The following is a 19,610-nucleotide window of genomic DNA, read 5'->3' as shown; positions in this document are numbered from 1 at the left end:
GATCAAGCCCTGCATCGGGCTCCCTGCTCAATGGGGAGCCTGCTTCTCCTTCTCCCTCTGCTGCTCCCCCTGCTCATGCTCTATCTCAAATAAATAAATAAAATCTTAAAAAAAAAAAAAAAGTTGCTAGCCTCCCTCTCCTCAAAGCCAGATGGGCATTTTTTGTCCCCGCCAGGTACAATCATTTGACTGTCATCTTTGTTCCTTCTGTTGGCCAGGGGTAGGGTACAGCTACCCAGCAAGCCTTAAATGACAGCCAAAAGGCCTATTCTTGCTGAAATGTCTATAATGAGAAAGCTGTCTTCCAAAATCAGATAGCCTTGGACATTATTACTGCACCACTATCCAAACAAAGTTCTAAGTTCCTCCTATTTGATGAGTCTGCTCATGTGTCATCTTTATTAAATCACAGGGGGGCACAAGTGAATACCCTGAGTGATCTGACCCCCAGCCTAGGGGACTTCATACATCGTTTGGATCATGGGGCTTTTGGCGGAAAAAGTTGTCACTGATTATGGGAATTACTGTCTTGACGTTTTCTCTCTTGCCCATGCGTGCACGGTTGCTGTGGCATCTGCCTCCATGCAGCCCAATAGCTGCCAAGTGAGTCACCTCCATGCTAAGGAAACCCCTTGCGTGACCACTCAGGGAAAACTGTGGAACAGGGGGCATATAAGATTGTAAAAGCCAGTCATGAGGGATGAAATGTTGGAGGAGGTCATCGAGAACGCATGCCTGGGGGCACCTGGGTGGCTCATTCGGTTAAGCTCATCTGGTCAGAGTCTTGGTTTCAGCTCAGGTCATGATCTCAGGGTTGTGGGACTGAGCCCACATTGGGCTCTGCGCTCAGAGCAGAGTCTGCTTAAGATTCTCTCTCTGTCCCTCCTCTGCCCCTCCCCCTGCTTGCTCACTCTAAAATAAATAAATGTATCAAAAAAAAAAAAGAACCTACGATCGCCAGTTGACCTACAAACTGGACCTGAGCAATTGGAGGCTCCCCACCCCCTCCTCTGTCCTTGGAACGTGAGCACCATTTGCCCCAGCCCCCTGCTCCTAGAAGGTCCTCCAAGGATACAGCCTTGAGACAGAAATGCTGTGTTGAGGCTGGACTAGGTATGTGACTGAACCCAGTTATAACCCCATAGAAACTTCTAAGATTCTGGCAGGCAGAAATTACTCGTCTTGCAGCCACCCAAGACAAGCCTTCTAAATGAGCTCCCACGCATATTACACCTGCCGCCTACCAAACTGGAGTGGGCTGTCTCTCTCTGGTTTCTCCCTGCCCTCCACTTATGGGGGATGGTTTCAGATTATACCTGGGAAGCTTCCAAGGAGATTGCAAACTAACACTGGCACAGTGTAAATGCTGTATTTAAATGTGGAGAAGCCAATATGCAAAACGCAGGCTTTTCCTGTCCGTAGATTATTTCTACCAACCGCCCCCTGCTTCCAGGAGCAGCTCTGAAGAACGACTGCCTTCCTGAAGTCTGGGAGAACAGAGACTACGGCTGTCTCAAAGCCCCACCCGGATCTAGGAGGTCTGGCTCACTAGCGCTGCAGTGACCTACCTCAGACAAAAGCAAACCCTGCAAAAGAGCCCACGAAGGACTGAGGCTAGCACAGGCCTGCCAGCCCTCTCACCCAAAACCAGCTTTCAACATCCTAGAAGCCCTCTGTAATTTCCCCACCCAAGCCCACCTGGCTCTCCTCTCTCCACAGAATGTCAGAGATGCAGTCATCGGCTTGAGACATCATCAGTCCCTGCTATGGACTGTTTGTGTTCCCCTAAAATGCATATGCTGTGCCCCTAACCCCAGTGCAGTGGTTTAGAGATGAGGCCTCTGGGAGGTAATTAGCGTTAGAGGAGGTCATAAGGAGGGGCCCTCATGATGGGATTTGTGCCTTTCTAAGAAAGGGAAGACAGTTCTCTTGCCCTCGCTACCCGCATGCCCTGTGGAAGGGCCAGGTGAGCTACTAGTGAGAAGGCAGCTGTCTATAACCCAAGGAGAGATCCCTCACCAAATACTGCTCCTGTTGGCACCTTGACGTTGGAGTTCCAGTCTCCAGAAACCATGAAAAATAAATTCCTGTTATTTAAGCCACCAAATCTATGGTCTTTTGTTATGTTATCCCAAGCTGACTGAGACAGTCCTAAATATAATTTAAAAAGGAGTTTCTGAGAGGATTCCTTCCCAAGGATCAGGAAGCCAGAGCAGATAAGGCTACTGATGAGAAACTGCAACCCCAGCAGGTATGTACCACCGCTGACTTCTTTCAAAGTGTAGCCCCAGCGGTGATGTCTCTGCTAATTCTCATAGCCCAGCCAAGCGGGACTTTGCAGTGCAGAAACTGATGCACAGAGGCTAAATGACTTGCCCAGGGTCACTCAGCTAAGGGCAGGACCTGGATTTGTTCCCAGCTGTAAAATGTACCAGAGTGCCTCCTCTGTGGCCTTGTAAATCTCTCTCATGTTACTGGACCATGGACTCTGTAAAAACAACGAAAGCCTTTTCCTGGTTAGGTATTCAGTTTTCACTGTTAACAGCACTGGGCCCCCATGATTTCTCACAGCTCAGTCTTTACTTAATAGGCAGGAGATCAGAGCAAAAAGGTTCAAAAAAATCAGCCACTCACTCAGAAGCCAAGGACAAATATGAATTAGAGGTAAGTGATAGAGATTATATCCATGCTGGCAAGCTTCTTTATGACCTTGTGATGGTGTAGGCCTTTTATAACCATCTCAAAGCTATAAACAATTGATATACTTGACCAAACAAAATTAAAACATATGCAGAGGATATGTTACATACAAATACAAACTGGGAAAAAATATTATCACAAAGGGTTAACCTCCCTAATATATAAAGAGCTCTTAGAAACCTCTAAGAAAAAGGCTAAAAAAAACTGATAGAAAAATGGGCAAAGGAGAATTAGAAAATAATGAATTTTTTAAAAGATTTTACTTATTTGAGAGAGAAAGAGCACATGAGAGGGGGCAGAGGAAGACGCAGGCTCTCTCACTGAGCAGGGAGCCCCATGTGGGGCTCAGTCCCGGGACCCTGAGATCATGACCTGAGCCAAAGGCAGATGCTTAACCGACTGAGCCACCTAGGTGTCCCAATAATGAATTTTAAACATATGAAAGATGCTTAAACTCATAAGAAATGAAACCAAAACTATACAGAGATATCATTTTTACCTAACCAAAAGGATTATTAAAAACTTTTGCTTCTTGAAAGACACTATTAAGAAAATGAAAGAAAAAATATTCACAAACATATTTGTTAAAGGATTTGCATCCAGAATGTATTAAGAATTTCTACAACTCTGTGAGAAAACAAATGACTCTTTTTAAAAATGAGATTTGAACAAACATTTCACCAAATAAGATATGCGACTAGCAAATAAGCACATGAAAAGATGGCCAACATCATCAGTCACAGGGAGATATAAGTCAAAACCACTATGAGATACTCCTACATACACATTAGAATCAGTAAAATTAAAGAGATAAGACCAACTGCAGTGAGGATGTGGTGTGATTAGACTTCTCATACACTGCTAGCATATATATGATAGATCGTGTGTGTATGTGTGTGTGTGTGTGTGTGTGTGTGTGTGTGTGTGTGTATACACGCATACATGACTTTGTAAAAACAGATCGGCCATTCCTGATAAATGTAGACCTACCATAGGACTCAGCAATTCATTGGTATTTACCAAGAGAAACAAAAGCTTCTGTCCACACAGAAACTTGTACACCAGTGTTCTAAGCTATTATTTTCAGAGTCAAACAACTGAAATCAACGCAAATGTCCAACGACTGGCAAATGGAGAAACTGATGTATCCATACGATGGAATACTACTCAGTGGTGAAAAAGAATCAGCTACTGACACATTCAGCAAGAGCATGACTGCACTGCAAAAGCATTAGGCTAAGTGAAAGAAAGCAGATCCAAGAGATTAAATAATTTATTATTTCACATATCACATTCTAGAAAAGGAAAATTAGGCTGACAGAAAGCAGATCAATGGTTAGGAAGAGAGGATAATTAATGACTTCAAAAGTGCATGATGGAATTTTTAGATTGACAGAATACTCTGTATTTTCACAGTGTTGGTAGTTCTGTGACTATATGCATCAGGGGGCACCTGGGTGGCTCAGTCAGTTAAACATCTGACTCTTGGTTTCAGCTCAGGTCATGGTCTCAGGGTTCTGAGATCAGGCTCCACACTCAGCATGGAGTCTGCTTGTCCCTCTCTCTCTCCCCACCCCCCCTTAAATAAAATCTTAAAAAAAAAAACTCATCAAATTGTACGGGTGAATTTTACTGTATGTACACTGTATTTCAATAAAACTCAGTTTTTAAAAAAGCAGTTTATCTCAGGGATCCTTAGGTGACAATTACTAATATTTACATAATTCAGCTTATATGCACATTATCATAACATACATAATGTCCATTACCATAATGTGAGGCCAAAGATGGAGATCAAAGCACAGTCATTATGAAGATTAAATCAGAGGCTTAGAGAGGTCAGGGGTAGAACATGGGCCCAAAGGGTCTGACTTCAAGTCTCATGAATTTCCTACTGATATATTTGCACTGAGTGAGTCAACACTCCTTTCTACAGACTTATCTCAAGTGTTTCCTCCTCTTGTAAGTATTTCCTGACAACTCATACTCTATGAACTGACACTTGCACTCCACACCCCCTCGCTCTGGACCAGGTTCACACATGTCTCGGGACACAGCCTTGCGCAGGCTTCCTACATTGTTTCCCTCTCCTACGAGCTCACTAAGAGGAGAGGTCCTTTCTCATCCACCTCAGTATCTACCCCTGTGGCAATAAAAAATGTTTGTGATATGACCCCACACCAATCAGAATGTCTAATATCAAAAAGACAGGAAAGCGAGTGTTGGTGAGGATGTGGAGAAAGGGGAACCCTCTTACACTGTTGGTGGGAATGCAAACTGGTGCAGTCTCTATGGAAAACAGTATGGAGTTTCCTCAAAAAATTAAAAATAGAACTACCCTATGATCTAGTAATTCCACTACTGGGTATTTACCCAAAGAAAACAAAAACACTAATTCAAAAAAATACATGCACCCCTAGGCTTATTTCAGCATTATTTACAACAGCCAAGATATGGAAGCAACCTCAGGGTCCATTGATAGATGAATGGACGAAGAAGGTGTGGTATATATACTTGGATATAATGGGCTTTATATATAGTGGGGTATATACTGGAATACAGTGATATACTTACTGGAATATAATGCACAACCATAAAAAAGAAGGAAATTTTGCCATTTGCAACAATGAAAATGAACCTAGAGGGCATTATGCCAAGTGAAATAAGGCAGAGAAAGACAAATACTGTATGATTTCACTTGTATGTGGAATCCACAAAACAAACGAGAATATTAAGAAACAGACTCATAAATACAGAAAACACATTAGTGGCTGCCAGAGGGAAAGGGAATGGGGAGAATGGGCAAAATAGGTGAAGGGGGTTATGAGGTACAACCTGCCAGTTATAAAATAAGTCAGTCATAAGAATGAAAAGCAGAGCATAGAGAATACAATCAATCATATTGTAGGAACATTGTATGGTGACAGATGGTGGTTACACTTACTGTGATGAGCATTTGTAACGTATGTAATTGTTGAATCACTATGTTGTACACCTGAAATTACTATTACATGTCAACTATACCTCGATTAAAAATTTAAAAACCACGTGTGACATGAGCTACTATACCATACAGAGGTATGTCAAAATCATAATCAGCAAAGTCTTTTCCAAGCCATTTTATGGAAGACGGAGAAATGTTTATCCACACAGCCACTGTCACCTTAACCCTCGGTGAAAGCCAGGAGCAGAGCATTAAAAATATAACTCAGTAAAGTTACTCTGGGGGCAGAGGGGGCGCACAGAGGAGAGGCTGACTAGTTCACTAGGCTGACTGGCTCTCCAATGATCAAACGGGATGTTGGAGTATACCTTGAAATGGGAAGAACCACCCCCCCCGGGAGTGTTCCTGAGCACCTGCTTTTTCCTCTGGGCTGCTGGAGGGAAGCAGGATGTCCGTGAGGGCAAGAATGAAATTCTGCAAAGCCTGACCCTCACACTCATGCTCCCAGAGGCCAGACAGACGTGAGCTGGATCTGTTCTCTGCCGGCCAGGGCTGGGGCACATAGAGGCCTGATGGCAACAACACTCTGCACGCCCATCACCAGGGTTGCTGAGCCCCTCTTGCCCTGTGGGCAACAGCCCAATCCCCTGACCCAAACTTCAGGACAGCTTAGGAGAAGCCACCTCGGCCTATCCCGAACATGGCCTCTACGTGTGACAAAGGCCCAGAGTCCACCTGAGTGGAGTGCTTTTCCAAGAGCTAGTAATGCCTCTGTAATTTTCCAACTTCATTGATCCCCAAGTGTGAAAAGCAACACCTTAAACTCAATGGAACAAATCACTCAAAGAGCAATTCCAAGGACCTGACAAACTGCTGTGGTACAAAAAGCTTTCCACCCCCACCTCATTGGTCTGCACCAAGACTAATCCTGTCTCGCCTAAGAGACCAAGTCACTGAGACACACCCCAGCATCACCTTGGCCAGCCCCCCAAATATGGCCCACGACCAGAGAAGAGAGAGCATACCTTCTGTACAGACATGAGGTGGTCTTAAAATCACAGAGCGTTATAACTGGAAAAGTACTGAGAGACCATCTAAGGATGGGGAAACTGAGGCTCAGAAAGACATCAGAGAAATGCAGCAGAGCTCAGAGCTCCCAACCATGCTCTGCCCCCCACCCCCCGGGGCAGCGGAACACTGTCAACGTCTTCCAATTCTCTAAGCCCAGGCTGGAATGCAGGGAAAGCCCTATGGCTAGTTTTAGGATTCAAAGCAATGAGGGGAGAGCCGATAAATCCTAATCTGTGGGAGGATCCTGGAGCGATGTGTGATATTAGTTGCTGCACACCAGCTCAGGATAACTTGGTCCGCCAGATCTGGACGTCGGACAGCTCTTCTCCAGGAGAACACTGGGCCCCTGCACTGCCCCACACAGTCTGCTGACCTGGAAGATGAGAGTCACCATGACCTGCTGTACTCCAATAAGATGAAGATCTTTTCCACCTCTTCGCAGTAAACCAAACCCAACCAAATCAACCGGATGAAGCTGACCCCTCTGCCCTCAGCTTTACCACTCTCTCCCTCTCTCTCACTGCTCCAGCCACCCCAGCCTCTGCCCTTCTCCTCTAACATGTTGAACATGCTCCTACCACAGGACCTTTGCTTGTGCTGCTCCCTCTCACTCCCTCACTAGCATCACACCTGTGCTCAAGTATCACTTCTGCTCAATGAGGTGCTCCTCGACTGTAATCACTGCAATCCCGTCCCCTGAGCTTTTGTTTAAAACAGGACTTTTCACATTCAAACACATGTGTGGCTATTTAAATTTAAAATTAACAAAACTGAAAACTCAGTTCCTCCTTTGACTAGCCACATTTCAAGCGCTCAAGAGCCACATATGGCTATTGGTTATCATGCTGGAGTGCAGATTTAGAACATTTCCATCATCACAGAAAGTTTGATTGGATAGTACTGATTTAGAAACAAGCAGGTTATTCTGAGCTGGAGTAAAGCAGGAAGTGGCTAGAAGGTGGTTGAGACAAGTGCAGGACAGGCGCCGGTAAAGATTATGACCCAGCAAATGGTCAAAAGAGGCAGTTAGGCAAAGCAATCAGCCCTGAGTTCAGCAAAAAAAAAAAATCCAAAAAACAAAAACACAAAAAAACCCCACAGCACTAAAATTCATCACAAGTGACTAACACCCTGTCTCGAAAAGGCACCTAGGGATTCATTTCGCTTGTTTTAATAATCATACACCTTTTTATTGAGGTATAATTAACATAGGATAAAAGGCACAGCTTTTAGACATTTGATGTGATGAATTCTGTCAATGGTAACAGCCATTTCACCACTCCCAAAACAAAACAGGGAACATTTCCCTTACCTTGGAAGGTTCCTTTGCGTCCCTTTCTCCACCCCCTGCAACCGCTTTCGGAGTGCAGTCACCGGAGAGTCTATTACTGAATCTTACATAAACGGAGCCACACTGTAGAGATTGTGCTGCCTGGCTTCTTTTGTCAACCTGCTGTGTTGGAGATGCATCCTTGTGCTGCACAGGTACCAAGTGTGCTCCGTACCGTCGGTGTCTAGGGACTGCTTTCACAACCCTCCTTGCGAAAGGTTTTTTTTTTTTTTTTTGGTTTTGTTTTTTGTTTTTTTATCATTCACTCTAAACGCCTCCTGTTGACACCAGGCTTTTCCATTTAGGTTCCCAAGGGAGAGAGGCAGTTAACAATGCCAGGAGCAGGTGAAGAAATAGGAAGGAAGCCGGCGGGGTCTGATCCCCTCCCCTGACACAGGAGACAATCTGCCATCCAGAGAGCTGTGACAGCAGGTCAAAATACCAGGGTGAAATGAACACCGGTGGACAAGCTGCTAGAGCCATCTCTCCCAGCAGCCTCTGAAAAGGCCAGCCGGGTCACTGACCAAGATCTTGGCCGTCAGGATGGCCCAACGTAACCTTCCAACCCCTTCCACTCGCTAGGCTCTAACAAGTCACCCTGCTCTCCCTATTTGTGTTCCCCCAAAATCAGGATGTTGTAGCCCTGATCCCCAATGTGATGGCACTGCCAGCTGAGGCCTTTAGGAGCTGACTGGGTCCAGAGGGTGACGTCCCCATGAATGGGATTAGCACCAACAGTGAGCCAGGAAGAGCACTCTCACCGGACACCACGGATGCTGGCACCTTGCTCTCTGACTTGCCTGCATCCAGAATGGTGAGAAATAAATGTTTGTGGATTAAGCCACCCAGCCTATGATATTTTGTCACTAGCAGCCAGACACACCAAGACATCCCCCATCCCTCCCGCCGGAATCCCTTACCCCAAAACACAGGTGTGATGTCAGTTCACACCTGTCAGCCGAAGTCCACTTCGGCTGGACTCACACTATCACGTTAAATGGACAACCTGTGTTTCTGGCTGCTCACCTGCTAGCAGCAGCTTCTAACACCGGAACACTGAGTTTTCTCCATCCTTCCTGCAACCACCCCCATTTTCCCACACAGCCTCACCTCAAAGCATTTTTATTCATGGTGTTGCTCAAAGGAAAACCTTTGTAGACAGGATTTTTTTTTTTTAGTACCACTTGTCACCTCCTACTTTAAGCTTATTCCTTATCATAGGTGATACCAGTAATTGCAAAGTCGAGGTCACAGTGAACGGTGACCACTAGCACCAGACAAGGACTGTGTCTGTAAATCTAACCCTCCCATTCCCCCAAGACCAACACTTTCCCTTCTCATAAGATGTGGGGGAATAGGGAGGCTCACTTGCTTATGCTTGCAAAAAAAGGCGTCCTTGGCTTTCCTAATGAGGACAAATTTCAAATCATTCTGACACTACATGTGTTACAGAATTACCCAGGGAAATGCTAGTGCTGGCTGAATAATAAATGTGTATCGATTTACAGCCCCAGGTGAAATTAAAAATCACTGTCATTCTCAGATCTTTTCATCACAACCCGCCCACCCCACCCCCCCAGCAGATGAGAAAAACCGGCAGATGTGGAGGAAATCACACCAAGCATGAGCCGTCAACCCCCCCCCACCCCGGTTATTAAATTATATTGACAAATTGCCGTGGATTCACATTAAATGACTTCACAATTTTTAAATTGGCATCAGACCACTTTGATATCAGGAGGGGTCAAGATTGGCGTCCAGACATTCAAACAAGCGGCCAGGAGGTTCTGCAGCCAGTGGACTTGGGGTCACTGGTGGGATTTACGGACAGACTGGAGGACCCTAGTCCCTTGTGATTTCTGGCCAGACTGGTGGACCCGACCATTGAGGCCTTCCGGTCTTGTGAAGGGATCAGGTGCCCGGCTCCATGCGGCGCCACAGAGCTGAAAGTGCCAAGGTCACCAGATGCTGCAGAGAAGGGCAAGACACACTGTGGCGATCTCAGGGACAAGGGGGCACTTTCAAGTGCTTGGCTGCCGTGCCAAGACGCAGGCTTCTGTCACACGAAGCATCAGTCTGACTGCTGTTTTCTGATGCGAGCGAGGGAGGCAGGGCTCTCGGGGGGACATGAGCCCTAACCCCAGAACACTGACTGCCATGGGATGGCACATGAGCCCTGCTGGCTGGACGCACATACCTTTCTCCCCTGTGACCATGGGACACTGTAAGGAAGGGACACCTCCAGGGTTCCCTACAATGTGAATAAAGCATAACAACCCCTCTGCTGACCCCTCCTGACACAGAGGTACTGTGGTGTGGGAAGAGTTCTGTTCCGCAAAGGAAGGAGGAGCTTCGGGCTGCCTGATTCTCTCCCTCTGTTGGGATGAAGAACATACCACCGAACAGCATGCCAACACCCCTGTCTCAAACTAGAGGGTTCCTTACGTAACAGAACAATACAAGCAGTATTACTACTGACGCCCATTAGAGACAAGGCTCTTTTCCAAAGCCTTAACGAACAATTTCCTCTTATTTTAAACATAAGCATAAGCATTTCAAGACTCCTGCCGGGTAGAAATTATGACCACAAACGGAAAGGCTAAGCAACCCAACCCAGGTCAGGTCACGCAGCTGGTCAGCCATGTAGAAGATACTCAAACCCCCAGATGTCTGACCTGAACTCTCCGGCCCTTCACCCCCAGGAACGTGTACAACAATCTTCCTCTAAAGTTGCCCGATGGCCCTCTCAATTTTGATTCATAAAAGAAAAAGAACAAATAATTCACAATGCTCAGAACATTGCTCTATGCATTTGACATCGCCTTACAAATCAGAAGAGATTCCAATTTAAGATACTGGAATGGACACACACAGGCAGGTTTTGTAAGGCCTACTATGGGCAACACAGGGATTTTGTTTTTCGTTGTTGTTGTTGTGGTTTGAAGCAGGAATCCGCAATGACAAAGAAAACAAGAACAACTACCACAAAACTGTGTGAGCTGGGAAAGTAGACAAAAGAGCTGCAGTGGCCTGAAAGGTGCAAAAACTGGTGGAATCTTAGGGCAGAGGGTGAAGTGGAGAAGCTATGAATCAGAACCCCCGAAGGCTCAGGAATCAATGCCATGAGGCACTCCTGGAAGGGGAGTGAAAGAGGGAAGACCTCCCCTGCTGTCCAAAGTGTGCTGATGCCGTTCCCCAACAGGCATGCAAGCCCCTTCAATGCAGAGAGCCAAATAAAGCGTCTCTGCACTGGGCATGCCGCGTGCAGCTGAACGCAGGGGTCACAGCGTTGAAAAGAAGAGGGATTAAGGGAATTTACCTACTACCCTGCAAAACTGACTAACCCAGAAGAACAGAGAAAATGACTTGAAGTGCATAAAGTAAAATATATAGACTTATAAAAGAAACCAATTATATTAGCATGCACCTAATAAGATATAAAAAAAAACTCTGCTTTAGTAAGTGCTTCTAAATGAATGTATTAAGTAGCAAAATAGCAGATCGATTAAGAACAGTAATGTAGTGAGAAGCACAAAAAATATTTTGAGATTTTGCCAAAACCAATCTTAGACAATATCTGACTTTCACTGGTGACAAAGTTACAAGGACACTAATATTACCAACTGTGGTTTATTGCCTGATTTTATGATGGAAGAAAAGGTGAAGTTTCAGATAAAGGTTAAATGAAAATAAAGACATGATTTCTTTCCAATTAAAGTTCCTGGAGGGGCGCCTGGGTGGCTCAGTTGGTTAAGCGACTGCCTTCGGCTCAGGTCATGATCCTGGAGTCCCGGGATCGAGTCCCACATCGGGCTCCCTGCTCAGCGGGGAGTCTGCTTCTCCCTCTGACCCACTTCCCTCTTGTGTTCTCTATCTCTCATTCTCTCTCTCTCAAATAAATAAATAAAATCTTTAAAAAAAAAAAAAAAGTTCCTGGATATTCTAAATACCATCCATGGACCCAAAAACTAGATTAAAAACTCCTGTCCCAGCATTAAGATCATATTTGAGAAGTCTCACCCACACACAATCATAAATATGCTTTTCTTAAATATTATCAGACAGCCAATAATCACCAGACTTTGGGGAAGCCAGAACACTGCGGGCAAATGGACGATCTTACAAGCATCCAGACAGGGACAAAAGGACTTTAAAAAACAACAAGGGGCGCCTGGGTGGCTCAGTCTGTTAAGCGTCTGTCTTCAGCTCAGGTCAAGATCCCAGGGTCCTGGGATCCAGATCCGAATTGCATCTGGGGCTCTCTGCTCAACAGGGAGCCTGCTTCTTCTCCCTCTTCCTCTGCCCCTCCCCTTGCTTATGCTTTCTGTCAAATAGAATCTTTAAAAAAAAAAAAAAAAAAAAAACAGGGGCGCCTGGGTGGCTCAGTTGGTTAAGCAACTGCCTTCGGCTCAGGTCACGATCCTGGAGTCCTGAGATCGAGTCCCGCACTGGGCTGCCTGCTCAGCAGGGAGTCTGCTTCTCCCTCTGACCCTCTCCCCTCTCATGTGCTCTCTCTCTCTCATTCTCACTCTCTCAAATGAATGAATGAATGAATGAATGAATGAATGAATAAATAAATAAATAAATAAAAACCATACAACAAGGGGCGCCTGGGTGGCTCAGTCGTTAAGCGTCTGCCTTCGGCTCAGGTCATGATCCCAGGGTCCTGGGATCGAGCCCCGCATCGGGCTCCCTGCTCCGCGGGAAGCCTGCTTCTCCCTCTGCCTGCCACTCCCCCTGCTTGTGCTCTCTCTCTCACAAGTAAATGAATAAAATCTTGAAAGAAAGAGAGAGAGAGAGAAAGAGAGAGAGAAAGAGAGAAAGGAAGAAAGAGCAAAAAAGCCACCAGGAAACAGGCCTGGGGTCAGGAAAATGCTGCTTCTGACAAACCCACAGTAAAAACAACCCGATAGAAATCATACCTAAAAGGGCAGCCCTGCTTCCATAACTTGGCCATTATAAATAGTGCTGCAGTAAGCAGAGGGGTGCATGTGTCCTTTTGGGTTTGGGTTTTAGTATCCTTTGAGTAAATACCCAGCAGTGTGATTACTGGACAGTAGGGTAGTTCTACTTTCAACTTTTTGAGGCACCTCAATACTCTTTTCCACAGCGGCTGCACCAGCTTGCGTTCCCACCAGCAGTGCATGACGGTTCCTCCAAGTGTCTATGGACTGATGAGTGGGTAAAGAGGATGTAGGGTATATATACAATGGACTATTTTTATTTTTTAAAGATTTTATTTATTTGACACAGAGAGAGACACAGCGAGAGCAGGAACACAAGCAGGGGGCGTGGGAGAGGGAGAAGCAGGCTTCCCGCGGAGCAGGGAGCCCGATGCGGGGCTCGATCCCAGGACCCTGGGATCATGACCTGAGCCGAAGGCAGACGCTTCACGGCTGAGCCACCCAGGTGCCCCTATATAATGGGATATTAGCCATAAAAAAATAATGAAATCTTGCCATTTGCAACAACACGGATGGAGGTAAACAATATAACACAAAGCGAAATAAGTCAGTCAGAGAAAGACAAATACCATATGATTTCATTCGTGTGGAATTTAAGAAACAAAACAAATGGACAAAGGAAAAGAAAGAGACAAAGCAAGAAACAGACTCTTAACTCTAGAGAACAAACATGGTCACCAGAGGGGCAGTGGGTGGGGGATGGGTGAAACAGGTGATGGGGATTAAGGAGGGCACTTGTGATGAGCACTGGGTGATGTGTGGAATTGAATCGCTACATTGTACACCTGAAACTAATATAACAATATATGATAACTACACTGGAATTATGGGGGGAAAAAAAAGGCAGTTCCGTAGTTGAGGGCAAGGGCAAGGCTGTAACTCAGACCTAAAATCATGCCATCATGGCCCTGAAAACCAGTCTCCCAGGTTCCGACTGCCACAGGCATACTTTATTTGACCTACACAAAACTGCCCACCCACTCCCAACCAGGGTTTTCAAAAATGTTTAATGAGTTGCCAATTTATTTCACACCAAACAGAGGCTTCCACTCTCTCTTGAAAACTTGGAAGATTTGACAGCCCTGGGTCCACAGCCCTGCACAGCAAGTCTGCCGGGCACCACTAGAGGGCAGGCCTTTCCCCCAGGCACATGCTTGCCACAGACAACTGGTTGCACTTGAGCTTCTCCTGCTTTGCGGACTGGCTTCTCTGAGCAGCTGATTACATCTGATCTAAATTACATCCTGATTTAGATGTGGACAAACGCTGGTGCTGAGTGACCGCAGGCCAGGGATCGGGGGTCTGGCTATGGACTGTGGCCATCCCCAAACGTCTAGAGCAGAGAGTGGGAAGCCAAAGACTGGGGATGGAAACACTGTTGGCTACCACTTGGCAGCCTTTACCGGGCCCCCGTGTGCCACTCAGCTGATCAGAAGGCCTTCTATCTGGAGACGGGAGCTTGTGTGCCTTTGTTATCGTGCCATGATGCTGAAGACTGAAAACAAAACAATAAAACCACCTTAATTCTTTTCTTCAGAGTTCTGAGGAGCTCACCATAAATGGGTCTGATTCTTAAATCCCACACCAGGGCTGATAAAAGATGCAGTGGGTGTGAGTTCTCCAAGGACAGGGCCTGTCTGGGGTAAAACCACGGAGCTCTTTGCCCTCTCGGAACCCCACATGGGACAGGGCATCGGACATTTTTATCCTGGTGTGGCATTTCAGTTGGTGAGCCGCTTGCCTTAGGAGCATTTGCTCCACAGGATGTGAGACTGTCCCCGGGTAAAAATGGTTCCACTATCAAGAGAAAGACAAGGAGGGCCCCTGCAAAGAAGGCCCATGAGCGCAGCTGCCTGTTCCTTGTCACATTAGCCCTGCTGCAAATTAATTTTTAATGCCTGAATGAATGAACATGTCAACTAGCCTAGTGCTGAAAATTCCCACTGATAAACACTTCTCAGAGTGGAGGCGTATTTCCATCCCCTGTAAAATGCAAAGATGTTATCTGACTGACATCTTAATCAATCATACTTAATGCTAAGATTCAGGTCCTGACAGAATAGAACATAGATTAGCAAGTCTGAGGGAGGAAAAGGATGGCAAAGTCCAGGATCCCGGGCCAGAGTGAGAGCACAGCGAGAAGATGAGAGTGAGGGGGCACAATCGTGAGAAAAAGAGCACGGAGTAGTAAAACAGTAAGTACTATTCCCCCCTCAGCTAGCTCCGCTTCTGACGCAGACTGAAAGCCGTGGGTGGGTTGTCAGCCGTGGGTGGGTTGCCCATCTTTCCTCACTTGCGCTGAGATATTAGAGAATAAGCTTCCGGCCAGCTGTGATGACAAACAGCGAAGATCCTGGTGAGTTATTAGAGGAGGGGCTCGGACCCCAATTTCAGCTGGGGAAGGGGATAGCAATTTAAAGCAGCCACTTCCGTACCTCTCGTAAACGCAGTATCAAGTCCCACTTCATTTTAATCTTCCCCATGGACACATGCAATACCTCACCCCGGGAAGGATTAACATATATTTTTCTAAAAGTGAAATGAAGGGTCTAAGAATTGAGGCCCGGTATAAGATGGCGCATGTAAGCCAAACTCAAATCAAATCACATCCTAAGAGAAGAGCCCATATTTTTTCGCATTTAAATCACTATGCAACTTGTATATAGAGAATCATCATGATGGCTTCATCTCCATCTCTTGGTAAGTTAGTCAGCTGCCTTCCATGAAGATGACCTGATAGGAGACATTAAAGCACTTTTTTTTTCCTCCAGCACTCCTAAGAGAAGAGGGAAAAAAGGAATCAGAGTGCTTGCAATAGCTCTCACCCAAAGAACAAAGAGTCAAAGACACACTTTAATATGAAATTGTGTCCTCCAGTTTCCGCATCCAAATGTCAGTTCTGCCAAAAAAAAAAAAATCCAACGTGAATGAATCTATGCAAGGTGCAAAAGAGGAAAATAATTATTATTACAGTAGACAAAGAACAACAGATGCAAACAACACAGATTGGATCACTCTGCTATATAAAAACATCCCGTTTCTTTTCACATAAAAGACATCTTGCTTTAAAAATAGTCAAAACATCTAAGGAGAGAGACACAGAACCCAGAACCTAGTACCATCTCAACTACATGAAGCTTCTTCCTCTTGCCCAGGGCTTCACTCTGCCAAATCATTCACACTCAGCTGTGAGTTCTTCTGGACTCCTAAAATGCTGTATATTGTCTCTCCACCCACCCGACTTGCCCCGGTAAATCCTTCATGAGAGGTAACACAGGAGGCTAGTACCTCCAGGAAAAACTGTTAAGGAAGAAGAAGGACCTTACCACTTCTGGGAGCAGCCTAGTTGAGAGGTCATGGATGGCTTTGACCACTATACATATGGATGACAGAAGGAATATCACCCCCAGGATGACACAGGCTCTGCAAAGAAACAAAACATTGAGAATCTTAACTGGGAGAAGTCCGCTCCGCTCATTTACACAATAATACAACCCAAGGTACTGGTACGCAACCATAATTCGCCACATGCCCAACATGAGAATTGATACTGAATCATCTCTAGGATCCCAGGCCAATTTATCAGCAAAACCAACCCCATGGGAAAAGGGCTCACCATCCTACATAATCTCAGAGCATCCCATGAATGCTGGCATGGGAGGAATTTCAAGGATGTTAAATCTATCTCTTCGGCCTGGCAACACAATACGCCAGTTCACCTCCAGCTGGAGGGTTCAGGGTTTAACAGTAAAGAGTGAAGGCTCTGGCCTGAAACACCCCAAGCTCTACCATTTAACATGCTTGATCTTGGTCAAGCTACTGAACTTCTTTTAGCTTCACCTGTCAAATGGGAATAATATTTTCTACCTGAAGATGAAATGAGCATCAGTAGATAACCCATTAATGTTGGTCTAAACAAAGGAAAAGTCCACTCTGGATGTCTCTTTCTGATATGATGTGATAGACACCACTGTATTTTCCCAAAGATAAGAAGGAAGAATGATTTGGTAACAACAACAGATAGAGTGTTTATGCCAAGAGGAAGCAATTCTTTAAAAAGAAAGGAGAGGAGTGAAAGAAGAATGAGTTCAACCGAGACATTAGCACAGGAGGCGGCGGGAGGAAAACCAGATGATGCACAGCCAGGGGTGTGGGGTGGGGGCTGCTAGGAAGTCTGGGGGAGCTCAGGACGTAGGAGTTTTCTCTGGCAAACCATACACAACAATTTGTAGGAGAAACAAAGATGGAAAATGAAAGTAAACATGAGGAAATGATGATAGTAATACAGGAGTCAAAACACCAAATGAAAACAAAAATAGAGAAAAATGAACAACTACAATTAGCTCTAAGTCATTCCTATTCCAACCTGATGTCCCCATCACTTGGCAGCCTCCTCAGCCCTTTTCTCTCAACTATCAAATAAAACCATTTTTCACTGTCTATCTTGGATTCCCTTCTCTGGATTAACAGAAGAGCTGAAAATTGCCCACATAACATTGAAGTAACACCTACTTAGTTAGAATCCTAATGAGCCCATGGACAGACATGCTCCCCCAAACCTCAAAGTCAGAAATAAGTGGGTAAATAAGGCTTCTTGGAGCCCACTCAGTAGGCTTCTAATGCACACTCTAGTTGTAGGTTTTAGTCTTTCAAAAACAGAAAGAAGGGATCATTGCAGATTAGTGCATAACACAAAATATAGAGATTGTAGGAAAAGTAATGAATGGGCTGGGGATCTTGGAATAGACTTGAGCAAAAGAGGACTTGGCCCTATGCACCAAAATGGGTGATCCACTGTGGGTGGATGAGCCTGGCTTGGGGGGCAGGGGGACGCAGACTCAAGGAGGAGAAAAGATAATTCAGACAGTGAGTACCCACTAATGCAGTGGCAGGAGGGAAGAACGCTGACATGAGGCCCTCCGCCTGGGGCTGGTAACCCCAGTCCTGGCAGGGCTATGGGGGCAAAAGGGGCTGAAGCCCGGAGGGGCATTGTGAGGGGACTAGGTCCATCTACTGGAGGCTCTTTAGTGACCAGACAGTTGAGCAAAACTGAAGAACCCTGGGGATCGGGGGATCAATGCTCCCAAGGCACTGGCCCCGGAGACCCAGCTGTGCCCACGGGGAAGCAAGCTATAGGTCACTGTGACCAGCACCTTAAATAACGATTGCTACGTGTACACTGGGGGGGGGGGGGGGGGTCCCACCTACAGGAAAAGAGCCTAAAGTCAGGATAGTCCTCCAATGTAAGCTGAGCTTTTCTCCATTCAAAAAATTCCCGAGGGTCTGCCACAGACTCTCTCTGATTCCCTCTTTCAGACAAAGTCAACTGCCAGCTCAGTGCTTCTCAACACAAGGGCAAACTGCACTCACCTGGGGAGTGTTTTTGACAGTCACCCAGGGAACTCTCAAATTCAACTGTATCAGAATCTCGGGGCGGCGGGGAGGGGGTGAACCCAAGCATCTGCATTTGTTTCAAAGCTCCTAGGCAATTCCCAGAGACACTGGAGTTGAGAGTCCTGCACCTAGACCCAAGGAGGGGCCCTGCCCTTAGGGAGCTCCCAGTGTGGCATAGAAAGTCACAACTCCCTGGACAGAAGGCAAGGCACGAGTTGTCATCGCAGCTAGTGGGAAAGGAAGAGGTCTAATGGTCCCTATGGGATGTGTAGTGTATTTTCTTACTGAGCAGCTTTCTCTCTGTGAGGCACAAGTAGGGAAGGCATCACTTGGGTGCTAGACCTTCTACAGACAGTTTATTACAACATCCTCAGGGAGTCTTCATCTCCATACTTCCCTTGGTGGGGGGTGGGGAGGACAAACGTCTGAGCTTCTTGCTGACAGGTAACAGTGCAGGAACCCATTTTATTCCAGATCACTGCAGAAACACCACTATAATGCATAAAGAGTGGATTTGAACTCTGTTTACATTTCTTAAGGAGACAAGTATAAAGGATGCAATGTTCTCCTTACTTGCTTATATATCTTGAAGCAAAATTACACTACAAATCCCTTAAGGGCAAGAACCGTATTTTTATATCTTGGTATCTACAGGAGCACACAGCAGGTGCCCCATATGCACCTGGAGAGTAGACGGAGTCGCTGATTAAGTAATTACTCGATAATTTCTAAGTGTTCCCCCATGGAGTTTAAGGGGTATCAGCCACTTACCAATACAGATGGGAAGGGGAAGGACACTCCTGATACTTTAGCCAAAATGCCTATTGAATAGCCCACCTTATAAAACCACTCTGAAGTGTAATGGAAATCAAAAGAAATTGATGGTTTGGTTTATTAAAGTTGAATTTTACGAAAAGTATAATCCTATTTTCTTCACAAATATACCTGTGAATATGCTCAAAAATGTTTTAAAGCCCTGTTTTCATCTTCTTTTAAATGTGCTGCAAATTCAAAAAACCATAGTCACCTTTCCTTCAACACTGCCGGGAGCTTGCGTGTCAAAGCTGCTCCCACAGCCTAAACCGGCTATTATTAGCAGAGGGTGTGATGCTATTTTTTAACATTTTATTAATAATATATTGTGTTTACACAGCAGCTTTGTCCTCAGGCACTCAGAGTTCTGCACAGCAGGGCATAAATGCTCTGG

The 19,610-nt window shown here is 45.6% G+C and overlaps 1 protein-coding gene across 2 annotated transcripts in view; it reads right to left on the bottom strand.

Annotated features, from left to right (window-relative positions):
* TMEM163 (transmembrane protein 163) overlaps positions 1 to 19,610 on the bottom strand; it is a 215,342-nt gene that overhangs the window by 19,070 nt on the left and 176,662 nt on the right. For both annotated transcript variants that reach the window (XM_073884724.1, XM_025857036.2), the window contains one exon: positions 16,336 to 16,432. In XM_073884724.1, coding sequence (XP_073740825.1) covers positions 16,336 to 16,432 — 97 coding nt within the window. The remainder of the gene's footprint in view (positions 1 to 16,335; positions 16,433 to 19,610) is intronic.

The sequence above is a fragment of the Callorhinus ursinus genome, unplaced genomic scaffold (assembly GCF_003265705.2).
Source record: "Callorhinus ursinus isolate GAN/ISIS: 27379988/994484 unplaced genomic scaffold, GSC_fseal_2.0 scaffold2, whole genome shotgun sequence".
Taxonomy (NCBI): domain Eukaryota; kingdom Metazoa; phylum Chordata; class Mammalia; order Carnivora; family Otariidae; genus Callorhinus; species Callorhinus ursinus.
This window is presented reverse-complemented; position numbering and strand designations above follow the sequence as displayed.